A 13,321-nucleotide genomic window follows, 5' to 3' on the forward strand; every position below is an offset into this window, starting at 1 on the left:
ATTCCTAACCGTGTAGAAATGTTGGCCAATCAGAAGTCTAGAAGCCTCGGTGGGAAATCGTAAACAAAGATGGGGCATAGAAGCAGAACCGAGTCATATGTGTGGAGGGACAGTAACTGTGTATGTGTAAGCATTTAAACACTGCAGAGAGTAAAATTAACAGTAACAGTATTGTAGGAATTCATTTCACCGAAACAATAATGTGGCGCACGTTTGACGTCACATGTGTGACGTCAAAAAAGGCGCACACCTTTGACGCTGCGTTTTCTCCTTTTTTCTCGTCCACACGTAAATGCAAAAACTGAGTTTTCGAAAATATCCACCTTTTGCAGGCGTTTTTAGAAATCTCTGTTTTCAGTGACCGAAAACGCCGTTTACGTGTGGACAAAAGGTGCAAACGCATAGAAAAATCTGCGTTTTCAAAAATACCAACCAGTACCAGTACGTGTGGACGTTGCCTGAGATTGTGAATCAAGTTTTCTACTCCAACATCTTGAGGGATCCGAGGGTGAACATTTGGTACAAACCACCTGAACTGTGACACACGAGACTGTTTGCAGTACCCACCATATAATTTTTGGCTACACCAACATTATCTGTGCACACCACCTGTCCTGCTTTACAGATTTGGCTCTCAGTGACTTCATCCTTAATCCAACAAATGAAAATCTAGTTGACGAGTCACTGTTTCGAGGAGCCCCCGTACTCCTTGCAGACCAAGAAGCGGTCAGTATGGGACTTCCAGAGAAGACTAAAAATACTAGCAGTGTCAGGAGATGTGCCCAAATAGACAGGGCAATGAGCCAAATTTAAAAATCAGTTATGTTTCATTTTCAAGGACAGAGTTGAGTTTAAATGTCCTTCATAGTGAGTAACATCTGAATCATCTGAAAACCACATGAATTTACCTTTTCAGACCTACCCACACTCACTGCTTACCTCGTGCCTGCACAGCTGAGTTATGCGAGTATCCAAGAGCAACCAGTGCCGTCTCTACCAGCTGTGTGAACAGGACATCTTTACGAACCAACACAAACTCGGCGTGGCGGTCACTACGCCCCTCACAGTTGCCGGCCATTCCCATGTCTGCATGCTCCACCACACAGTAGACCGGGATCATCAAACCTGGCGCAACAAGACAGAGAGGGAGAAAGTTATAGGGCTAATGTGTAGCTCACCCACTTCCCAGGTCCTCACATTTAACGGGAAATCGCAGGTCAGGCCTCACTAGCGTTTCACAGTGTTTCCCTCTACCCCACCTGTTTATGTGTTTTTATCTGAGCAGGGGAGAAGATTTCCATGATATGCATGACAAACAGAATATTACAAGATTCAGCACTTTACAGGTGAAAGGTAGAAAATAAATCTTTTCAGGATTTCCCATCCCGGGCCTTTCTGTTGCTGTGGGTCTAGCAGTTAAGGTGTGGGAGAGTTTACCCTTTTAGCAATTACTATCAAATGCTTGAGCACTCCCCTCTCGCACCCTCCCTTATCAATTAGGAGATATTCTTACTCTGTTAAATGGTGACAGAGAAAATGTCTTTTTTGCTGTAACACGATGTATCATTATAGTCAAGAAAACAACTGTTACTCGTCTTATAAAAGGTCTACAATTATTTGTATAATACGTAGATAACAAAAATAATACATTTTCAAACATGTTAAGTCCTCCCTGTTGGGCTAAGGATATGTGGACATATTTAAGATTTAATGCTACATTACTGACTGGAAATTCATCCCAGGGAGTAAAACAAACTTGATGTTATAAATTACTTTCTCCAGGGATTCCTCCAGAAGTTGAAGCTCACAGCCACAGTTCAACAAATTTGTCTGCTCAGTATTTAGTGCGTCAGCGCTGCTGCACTATAGCAGCTCGGTGGTCTCATTGTGTTACACTGGGCAGCTGCCAGTGTCAGTATAAGTCAGTGCAAGATTGTACAACTGTATTTGTGTTTGAACCACATATTAAAAGCCACAAGGGTTAAGACTTGTTTCCAGAACCGCTATTAAACTGCTGCATGTAGCGCTCAGGAGCGATGCCACGACTCTAGCGGTGAAAACGATTCCTATGCATCAGTCTGAACTTGTTATCGGATAAGTGTTTAGAGATCCTCAAAGCACAGAACCACTCACACCCATCCAGTCCACTCGTCTGTCCCACAGGAGCTGCTAATTAACAAGTCATCAATCCTTCTCCCCCAGTGTGCGGAGCAGTGACAGATCAGCCGGAGCCAAACCGCAGCAGCATCAGGCACGCTATCAGCCAATAACCAGACCGCTGAGTGGAAGGGTGGAGGGAGGTAACACAGCAGCGTGTGTGTGTGTTTGGGTGTGCGTGTATGTTCCGCTACAGTGTTTGTGTGATGATGCATGATGATGTTTTCAACTGCATGAGAGAATAATGGGCATCTATGACTGAGTGTTTTCTGTACCTTCTGCTCTGTAACACTATCCCTGAGCCGACGTTGCACAAACTCTCTATAAACCTCTTTACAATGTGTTTCTTTTCCTGCCAGCGGGAGAAACTTGGGTTCAGTCTCTTTCTCAAAGTCATGCCCACGATTGTGATGTGATTAGCAGACAACCTGCTTTGCCACCAGAGCCACGGCTGTGTCTTTTAGCCATTATACCCAATCATTACAGCATACGAATGAGCTAGAAAGTAGTATGCAGTGATAATTTTACTACATATATCCTCTTTGATTAAGGCTGGGACAGCCTCAGAACAAAGCAGTTTTTACACAGTATCAAGCCTGCTGGATGTTCATATGCTCAGTACACTGATGTGGAGCGGAAAACACGCCGTAGACAAGATATCGTAAAGATTTAGACTGACATACATTTTTAAACAACCTCCTGTCAAAGGCTTTCATGCCGAGCTCACCTTCAAAAATGGGCTCATTCATTTGTCACCTGTCCAGTTGCATGAAGTAAAAAATAAATAAAAATAATTAAACATGTATGATCACTAACCAAGCAGCAATACCAAATATTCTGATTTGAGGTTAATAAAATTGATGTAAATACATTTATAATAATGAAATGAATAAAACTGGAAGTGAGCACTTAAGAGATTCTTTATCTTCCCTTTACACTGCTGAATTTAATTTAAGGATAAAAGTCATTTTAAATGAGGCAGTTGTGGCAGGACTGCTGGGTGTCTTTGTCTGACTGTTTAGACCAGGGGTGTCAAACTCAAATACACAGTGGGCCAAAATTCAAAACTGGAACAAGGTCGCGGGCTAACATCAATATTTATTGTAAAAAAAAAAAAAAATCTTCCTCCAGATTTAAGAATGAATCTCTTCTTATGGACTCAAACAAGTTTTGCTGAAAAACTGAATATGGAACAAGCAAAGTTTAATACTAAACAATATATATATTAGCTGTATAATACCAGTAGGCCAGCTCTGATAATAATTTGGTATGGCTTCGCGGGCCAAATGTAATTAGGCTGCGGGCCAAATTTGGCCCGCGGGCCAGAGTTTGACACCTATGGTTTAGACCAAGTTGGCTCAAGCATTTTACTGTGTGTTTATGGCATAGAGAGAATTTGGGGAGACTGATAGAACTTCCTTAGAGAATGCAATACAGAGTTGGAGCCACTAAATGTTTATTAACTCCTTTCACTGTCTGTTGACAGCTTTAAACACTAAAATGACTTTTATTATAACAAACATGTACACCTTTAACGAGCTATCCTGTTAACAACGCACCTCCAAGTGGTCTCAGCGGTGTGCAGTTCTGCCGGGTTCGTGGGTTTGTTGGGCTGCCATTGACCTCCATACGGCTCAGCTTGCACTGAAGACCACCGCTGGAAGTGGGACTTTCCCCTTTCTCCCCCATCTCCTCTGGGCTGGCGCTGTCCTGACGGCTGGGGCTCTCCGCTTCCCCCCCTGCGTTTCCACGCTGCTCCATCCTCTTGCAAACTCCAGGAGGAACACACAGCATAGCCTGTGAAGCTGGAAACACACAAGAGCTTTGCTTTAGCACAATTGAATCTACAGCGATTAATAACTACAACATGAATTAGTCAGTAACAGCTCTACAGCAGTGAGGCCGAAATGAACAACCTAGAGATAAGAGACACATGGGTGGATTATGAAATACAACAAGTCTTTGTATGAACTCACCAGTCTGGAGTTAGGTTAAAAAAAATACAACAGAAGCTACTTTTGGCTGAACCCTTATTCACCAGCAGTCCCCACAGCAGGTAGTGCCACATGTTTGACTTTACTACACATCCTTCCTGACACAATCCCACAGGTATTTGTGCATCCTCCCAGGATCTAACCAGGGAGCTTTCATTTAGTAGGTGAATGCATAAACTACACCATGAGGAGGAAGAACCTCATCAAAAAACTGCAAATCACAGATCCTTGAAACAACGAGTCAGTAACAGTGATGTTACAGTAATTGTCCTCGACAGCTTCTCCTGAGAATTAGCCAAACTTTGCAGCCTTCAAAGAAAGTGGGCCAGCTTACATTTTATTACACATTCAGGTGGTCCAGAGATCTACCATATGCAGAAATAGCTTGCACTGTCATCTTTTCCAGTGTTTTCTTCACGATGGAAAGAAAAACCCACAGCACTAAAATAAAACAATCGTAAAAAACAAAAATAACACACGATATAGTTGATCTGCACGCTGTAGATCAACTATATCATCTTTCTTATTTTACCATTGTTGACAGTGTAGAGCCATTACAGACCGTTTCATCAACCACTCTGGCTTTGTTCCTTCCCTGCCCAGTCAATCCAGCTAACACATTTTTTTCTCTTATTTACACAGAAGTGAGGCAGGGACGACCACAACAGACTAAACACAGACCCGTTTATTATCCGCTGTTTAGGCTCACAGGAGTACACAACAGGTTATAATGAAAGACGTGAAGGTGCTTAAAGCACATATGAATACAGTGATAGTGCACACTGTATACTGTGGATGCAAATAAGCAGAACTGTACTTTATAAAAATAGTATGCTACGCAGTAGTAATTTTCAAATGCCTACATTTACTCTCTTCTTAACTTCAAATCGCTCGAGCCTCTTCTAAGCAACAACAAGAGCTTAAACTGCACACTGCTGCAGAACACATCACTATATGCTAATGAGGTCATCTTTTGCAATACTATGCGAACGTGCTTGACTTTTATTCCCGGCTTTTCAGTCTGCGTCTAAAAAACATCAAGATATTAAATAAATATTAAAATAAAAAGTCTGTTTTGCTTCCATTAATATGCTAAAATATGCAGCCGCTTATATTTCTCCAATATACAGTCCGATTAGCTTATTTACCTGGAGTTCCTGTGGTGCGACTATGACGTTCCTGTCACTCTGCTACCGGAGAGGATAAAATTATAGCAAATAATATTCAAGATGAGATGCCCACTTTTGCTTCGAGGTAGACCCAGTATCAACTGTTATGCGCACGATTAAATAACACGGACAGCATGTGAGACAACATGACAGGGAAGGACACGATAGAGGAAACCAGGAGAGGACGGAGTACATCACAGCACACAGCATGAAATCACAAGACGTGACACTGTGCGACCTAAGGGGAGGTTACAATACTATATAGTGTTTTATAACTGAGTGACAAGATGAGGTGAAGTTAACACAACAAAGGAAGTAACTGCTGTTGCACTTTACACATTTTTGTACAGATTTAAAAGAATTTGCATGTTTACCTTTGAGGGTGAACTGTTACGTTTGAACCAGGTGACCCGTTTCTACTACTTTTGATAAGCAAGTTAGATGAGTTTAACAACCGCAAGACATCAATGGGCTATCAATATACTCATGTACAACTTAGACTAAACGACAATTAACACACTTCCTGGCAATCACTTCAATAGACGGCACTGCAACTGGTCACATGAGATCATATCATAAGAAAGAAAGAAAGCGAAGAAGGCCCAAAGCAACACGATGATGTGACTGAAAGCACTTAAACTGCAAATCCGTCCTCATGGGTTCCTAATCTTGCACAAAGCATTCAAACAATTATTGCTGAGGCTCATTAAAAAAAAAAAAAGTGTGTACACTCTAGATTTATGGCACATGGTAACAAACAACTGATTGTTAACAAAGAAGAATGAGAAACATCCTGTTTACACATATTTCTGTATACTATAAAAAGGTTTATCTGCACTGTTGTGCTGTCAGAAACAACAGTCCTCTTATATTTACATTTGCTGAAGCTTCATGAGTAATAAGCTGAGAGCCTGAATCCAACTTACGCCGTTAAATAGACTCGGCGCTGCTCAATTGTGCTCACAGCTTTGTATTTTTCCTCACGCTGTGTGGTTTTCAGTGGTATGGCCGTAAAGTCGGCAGTGACACGCGAGTCTGCGCCAAATGTGACACATTATTATAATAAAACTCACATGCAAAATTAATAGCTGCCATTAAAAGAGTTTGGCCAACACAAACGAGGAAAAAATAAATAAAAGAATCACAACGTATGGATCACAATGAGGCCCCTCCACACTGGACCAGGAAACAGAAGACAAAGTCCTGAATGTTTCAACGGTCCTGTAAACAGATTCCTCGTCTTTGCATTTGCTGAACTTCACTTGGGCAAGCGTCCTAGATCTATTAACATCAGCATCTCATTTCTATTGTCTGATGCCTTCTAAGGCTTCAAGTAGTACAACTATGTCTCTCTGTTCACATCATGTGAAATGACACATGCAAGTGTTCCTCGAGTGTTTCGACATCAAAAACGGCCAAACTTTCAGCTCTCACACGGGACAGTTTAAGCTTGGTTTTCTCCTGCCTTTTGATTTGATTCGATGTAAATAAAAAAGAAATACTCTGGTTTTGTTTAATATACATCCTCTCACAGCATGTTAACACTCAGCTGTCTGGTTCAGCTCCATCAAAAGTTTATACGTGCTCGCATGTCTGCAAGCAGAAGCTGCAAACACTGAGCGCAATCAGTTATCCTGGTTCATGCTTGGAGTCTGCCTGTGTAGCTGGTATATTGTAATGTAGTTATTGTAGCGTAGTATCTGCACATTTGAGCTGAAGGTCACGCTGTCACACACTCACAGACAGTATAACACTGCCGTCAATGTGACAACACTGGAATACATTTTACATACAGTTATTCACACACTCACTAAAACACACAACACTACAGGATCTAGTAGGAGCTTGCACAAATGACCCCAGTGCAAGACCAAGCAGAAGCACCCTCCTCACACCTGGTCCTGGAACGGCTCAGCTATGCTTGAGACACTCAGTGTTGAACTCAGGTTCTCATCGTGAACCCTGTGGAGAAAACCCAGACCGTGCTCTTTGCACCCGTGCTCTTTAGTGAGAATAGTCAAATGTCAGTCTAATAAACACAAAATAAAACCCTCACGCCTTAACTTCTCCGATCCAATTCTTCACAATCTTTATTTTTCCAGTACATCCAGTGTTACTCTACATTAGACCTTTTTTTTTAAAATGAATTCTGATTTTATTGCATGTAAACTTAAAACAACAAAGTGCTCTCTCTCCCTCTCAATTTGAGTTTGGTCTGCTTTTAATAAGCACATTTTTTTAATATTTGGGGTAATGGATTATAATCAGCCCCTTTCCCTCGTTCACATTTTCTCCACTAACCAGAGCAGCATTTAAGTCATTAATGAGGAGACATAAAATGTGGGAAGAAAAAAGTAAATGGCTTTGAGGTTTGAAAAAAAATGTAATGTGGACATGGAGGCATCACGGCGAAGCACACAGGATGTGAAAGGAATCAGTTTAGATTTAAACACAATTTTTAAGACTTTTTTGAATAATGTTTTGGTTTGCTAAGCTTTTAAAACACTGCTATCTGATCAGCGCTGGCAGGGAGTAAAGAAATATTCTCTATATGCTGAAAACTATGCTCTCACTGTTTATTAACTTACCAAAAAAGCATTTTTCAAACTAGTAACTTGATACGACGCCACCATTTGACCCTACGTCATCCTGCTCTGCTACATGTGCTGCCACACAGCGCTCACAGTACTGTGAATTGTGTGAACACATTCTGCTGTGTATGAGAAACCAGAAGCTCATAGTGATAAACATCGGCCATCCTAGTCATCAAACACAGTTACTGCAATGAATTCAATTATAAAGTGTCAGAAAATAGAATAAAAAGATGCCTAACATTTATTTTTCCTGCAGATTTATTTTCTCTTGATGAACCCTTTACTTCAGCTCGCATTGTGACCCATAGACCATAGTTTATACATTCGGGTTATGACTGGACTAATTTTTTCCTTCTATATTTTACACGTGTCAGAGTGTAACATCGAGCAGTTCATCCAAAGAAAGCAAACCCCTTAACCTACCATGTATCCATATTGGATATAAGACCCTTGGAAAAATTGGCTCCATTGAACGTGAGGCAAAAAAGGAGGGGGACAGTTCCTAAATTCTTCATCGAATGCATATGTAAAAACAACTCTGGCCTCATGCTGTAATACCTGTTTGATTTTAAATGCAATGTGCCGGGATACAGATGTGTGTGGGTGCACGCCATGTGGCGAGGCCCAGCAATTTATTCAGTAAAGAATTGCTGTCAGTTGTTTAAAGATTCCTGGTGCAGGCCCAAAAAGACTCTTATTTTGAAGGTAAACTTTGATTATGGCCTATAAGTTTATAAGAAAAGCTCCATTTTAAATTTTACACCACATCAGTGTGGCTGAGAGGCCTTTATTGACTTAATCGATCACTTCTGTACATAAAGAATACGACATATTCCTGTGTGACTACACATTCTTGAGCGCGCTGTATGATTATGCTGAACCACGTGAATATATTTTAAAGACAGGCACCGACTAGAGTCTCACATATTTCAGAGCTGTAACTGAAACAGCATTTTACTACTCTGATGTTTTAAATTCATATCAAAAACAGAGGGAGTAAGATGTAGTTAGCTTTTGTACACTGCTTTTTGGAGTAAAGTGTCTTTTACTCACTCATACACACATTAAAACTACTTCAAGCAACACAGTCGGTGGGAGTACAGCTCAGAGACCACACACTCTCAGCACGCACTCTTTACTAGCGCACATGGAGGCCAAATGTACAGTCACACTCAGTAGCCTTCGACCGACAAATCATGTAGAAACACACGGAAAACCTCCAGCAGACTCTAATTTAGGGAGTGTGCGTAAAAGCAGAGCTTAAAGGGCCTTTAACTGCTTTTTAATGAATTAAACTGTGAATTCTAAGAGTAGGGGTACTGGATTGAAACCTGATGGCCCAGGAGATTAAAACCAAGCTGAGTTGTATTTAGCTGAAATGATTGGGGTCTGGTGACACCTAAATGTTTGTGGCGAGGGTCTTAACGACCTCAAGATGCTTTCGGGATCTATATTCTAAATATGTAGACAGACAAGAGTTAAAATCTGCATTTCCAATAATCTCATCATGTAAACACACCGCTTCAATCAGAAGATGAACTCTTGACCACAGTAGTGTAATAATGCTATAGATTCAACGTAATTCATTGCAAGAACATTTAATACCTATAGCATGTGAGCCGTACAGGACGACAACTTGTGATTGTCCCACCGAGATAAACTAAACTATGAGGATTATGCAACTATGGTTAATAGTTATTAGCAGCAAAACCACATTAAAAAGAAAGTTTACATCTCACCAGGAGCCTCTAACATGGCTCAAACATATAGTTTCCAATCGCTGCTTGCTCACTTAGAGAATAAGGAACAGATCACACTAAGGGATGTTGTTCTTGGAGAAAAAAAAAGAGATGAGAAGCTTTTTTAGAAAACCACACAGTGACTCTGTTCTGTAGAGGGGAAATGCTGGTCTGGAAGCTCTCAGTATTTGTATGTATCCCACTTAAATAAAAACCTCCTTTAAGTGGAAAATCATTTTCCCGTTAACACAAACTCCCTATTTAAAAAAAACAACAACAAAAACAACAACAAAAACAACAACAACAAAACTTTTACTTTGCCTTTCTTCCTGTACAGTGAAATTTTCACACTGAGGGCATTTTAGCCAATTATTTCTTAAAGTCCACTATCTAACACTTATACTAGCGAATACATATTATAATTAAATACTTTATAACACATTTCGTTCCCAACACGCCTTATGTTGCCATACTTAATATGACATATTTGCCTCTAAAAGCCTCCTGTCAGCTACTGTAGCTTGTTTCAGCAGAACCCCTCCTCGCTTCTCTCAAAATCTCCTAAATAACAGCTATTTATGAATAATTATTAATAAATTTGCAGTATTTTAAATACTGGCTAACTCATCATTAATTCGGCATACATATCCACATTATTACTTACTCTACTGTCGTCTGAAGTTACAACTTACACCCAGAGGAACAGCAGCAGCTATTAGCAGCTCTGAAAAGAAGAAGAAAAAAGCAGGTTTTTCTCTGGCCCTGTTGTGGCAGGAGGGCAAACACAGCTGCAGCTAATAAAATTAGGCTAATAATGGCTCCGTTTGATTCAGGTGTGCTAAATGAACCACTACAGACAATATACGCCAGTGAACACCGACAGAAACGGCGCTATTGTTAACGCTCAGCGGCACAGTGAATCAAACGGTGCTGGAGTTATTAATTTTATTAGCTGCAGCTGTGTTTAACCAAAGGCGCCTACGTGAAAGAGGTCAGCTAAACAAAAGGATATTAAAATAATTGACGGCTTGCCAAAGTGAAGAGAGGAATATTCGGTTTTTAGAGAAAAAGCATGTTCATCAAGAGAGGGCATCTTTTGCCTGTTGGCAAAGGCCTCCGGCTAATACACGTGTTAATTAAGTGGGGCTTTAATTAAGCTAACCCTTTGCATTGACAGTGAGGGAGTGTTTGTGGTGTGGTTTATTAGTTTTTACCATTTTAAAATAATATGGAGGTCATAAAAGAAATATTTTATACCAAGAATAGGCCACTTTGTTTAAATGAATCCATGTTCATTTCTTTCCAGCTTTTCTTAGAAATCACTGACAGTCACCCATCATCTGTATTTAATAGTGGTGAGAAAATGCAAAGCTGCTTCAAACTTCAAAGCACAGAAAACTGAAGGAAGAATTATTAGAAGTTAGTGGTCCCAAAACTATTCAAAAAGGAAGGATGTGTCCAGCTTACAGAGGGATAGATAGAGGGTTTGGAGGTGAACTTCCTTCACACAAGTGTTTAGCAGTTATTATGGCACCATAAAAATAAACGAGTGTTATAAATAAACTGTTTAAAAAATAGTAAAACGCATCATAGACATGTATTTACTATGCAAAGCAAATGTGCCAAAGAGAAGGGTGGTATTGATACATGATAAGAGAAACAACAATTTTCCAATGTGAGCCTAAAATACAGAATCAAAAACTAAAGCTGTTAAATAACTACATTAGGCTTAAAACTGTACTTTAAGTCTTCAGAATATTCCCCAAGTTAAAACCCATTAATATCTCCTTGTAACATGATTGTGAGGGATGTTAGTGTTTACTTTATTGTAATAACAATTGACAGTTTAAAGAGAAACTACCATGACTTCTGTCAGCCTGGCACCTGCTTACTTACATATAAATATGTGAGTTTGGTGCTATATTGTCCTCAAGCATGAGTCAAAACTGCCATAAAACTTCAGTCTGTAAGCTCTTTGGGTTTAATATGTCATTAATAATTTGTAACAACTGCTTAACTTTTGGTAACATCTAAAAGCATCATTTCAACTTCTACCCATTTAAGCTTGCCAAAGTTTTATGTCTGCTTACTCGAATATGAATAACTCACTTTTCAAGAAGTCACTGTGTGCGCTTGGGAATAAACTCCATCCATTGGTGAAAACAAGTGAATCCAGCCTGAGAGAATAGGAATTTTCCACCGCTTTCCCTTCCTGGCGACAAATGGCACGACAGTGGACCGAGCAAGGAGATCTAAAGACAAGGAGTGATGAGGACAGACTGCTGCTGGCGGGCTGAGTAAAGAGCAGTAAAATGACACATGCAAAGAGAGTGAGAGAGAGGGGAGAGTGCAGGAGGCAGGGAGGGAAAGAAAGGGGAGGGAGGAAGGTCTGGGAGGGAAACTCAGAGACAGAATGACATTAAATCAGAAAGAAAATACAGTAGTCACATTTATTACTGCCCCCAGATCACAGTTTTAGCCTCAATTAATGTAAAGCAAATACAAGTGCAAAGAAATGGACAAAGCTGTGCAGGTAAAATAAGCCACTTCTTTGTTCTCGAAAGCTGCAAACTAAAATGAATAATGTGATCATGTTAGTCATTAATTCATAATCCAGATGTGGCGATAGCAGAGAACAGGAGGACGGGGAGGAAAAAGTGGAAACAGGATGATGGCAGAAAAAGGTGATTAATGTCAGAAGTTCATCTTGGAAGCAATGTCAGAAATCGTGCGGCTCATAAATAGAAGTAGATGCGATGGAGATAGAGATCTATAAATGAAAGACACAGAGATGATTCCTTCATATATGATAGGCTTAAAAGTCCTGTCTTTGTCTTTATGTCTCTTTAACCCACAATTCTGTTCTTCTATACTACACAGAGTTTTCCATGCTTTGGTGTTAGATAGACAAGCAAAATGCTTCAGCGAAGCTTTAAAGAAATGGTCACATGATGCACTAAACTGATGGAAAGCTAGGCCTTTTTATGAAGCGGGCAATTCAAAATTCAGCGGAGAAGACTGGTGTCCAGCCGTCTTCCTGTGTTTTTCTCACAGTGTAAAAACAAGTCGTTTTCTTGAGTTTGTGGTCCCTGATTATAAAAACCCGGGACAGCTTCACGGGGAGCTTGCTGTACTCTGTGTGTAACATGTTAATGCTATTGGATTATAGCTTATTGTGTTTCCATTGTCTTTACAAGATGATAAATGGGGAATATTATCTCCCTTGCTTTTAAGGAAAGCAATAAAACCCTGGACTTTCCCCATTATTTATTTCACATATATACACCGTCCATCCACCGGTTATATGTTTGTTTGTGTGTGCGTCCAAATAGCAGGCCTGGGTTTTCCCAACAGTGTGGTCAGCATGTCTTGATTTATTCTAGATGGAAGAATAGTCACCTATCATTACCACTCAGCCCGTCTGCCTTCCTGTCGCACCTCCTCTGTGGTTTTGCTCTCTCTCTCTCCCCGTGTGCTGTGTGTGTGTATATGTGTGTGTGTGTATATGTATGTGTATATGTGTGTGCATGTGCCCGCACTGACAACACTTGTCTGTCCTACATCATCTTAAGTATCTTTGACAGCTCACCACAGGTCACTCACCATGAGCATAAGGTGTGTGTGTGTGTGTGTGTGTGTGTGTGTGTGTGTGTGTGTGTGTGTGTGTG

At 40.4% G+C, this 13,321-nt stretch overlaps 1 protein-coding gene across 3 annotated transcripts in view; it reads right to left on the reverse strand.

Moving 5' to 3' along the window:
- The window catches only part of LOC102212398 (DNA-binding protein SATB2-like), a 27,121-nt gene extending 15,165 nt beyond the window's left edge, over positions 1 to 11,956 (reverse strand). Inside the window, exons 1-3 of one of the 3 annotated variants that reach the window (XM_005750525.2) lie at positions 11,763 to 11,956; positions 3,717 to 3,962; positions 940 to 1,125 (exon numbers count right to left, since the gene is read on the reverse strand). In XM_005750525.2, coding sequence (XP_005750582.1) covers positions 940 to 1,125; positions 3,717 to 3,951 — 421 coding nt within the window. In that variant the 5' untranslated portion in view covers positions 3,952 to 3,962; positions 11,763 to 11,956. Of the gene's footprint in view, positions 1 to 939; positions 1,126 to 3,716; positions 3,963 to 10,317; positions 10,476 to 11,762 lie in introns of those variants that run through there. The other 2 variants (XM_005750526.2, XM_005750524.2) reach the window with 2 other exon arrangements.
- Between the last annotated feature and the right edge of the window lie 1,365 nt (positions 11,957 to 13,321).

Source organism: Pundamilia nyererei, unplaced genomic scaffold, assembly GCF_000239375.1.
Source record: "Pundamilia nyererei isolate P.nyererei 1_Seehausen unplaced genomic scaffold, PunNye1.0 scaffold00276, whole genome shotgun sequence".
In the NCBI taxonomy this organism is placed as follows: Eukaryota; Metazoa; Chordata; class Actinopteri; order Cichliformes; family Cichlidae; genus Pundamilia; species Pundamilia nyererei.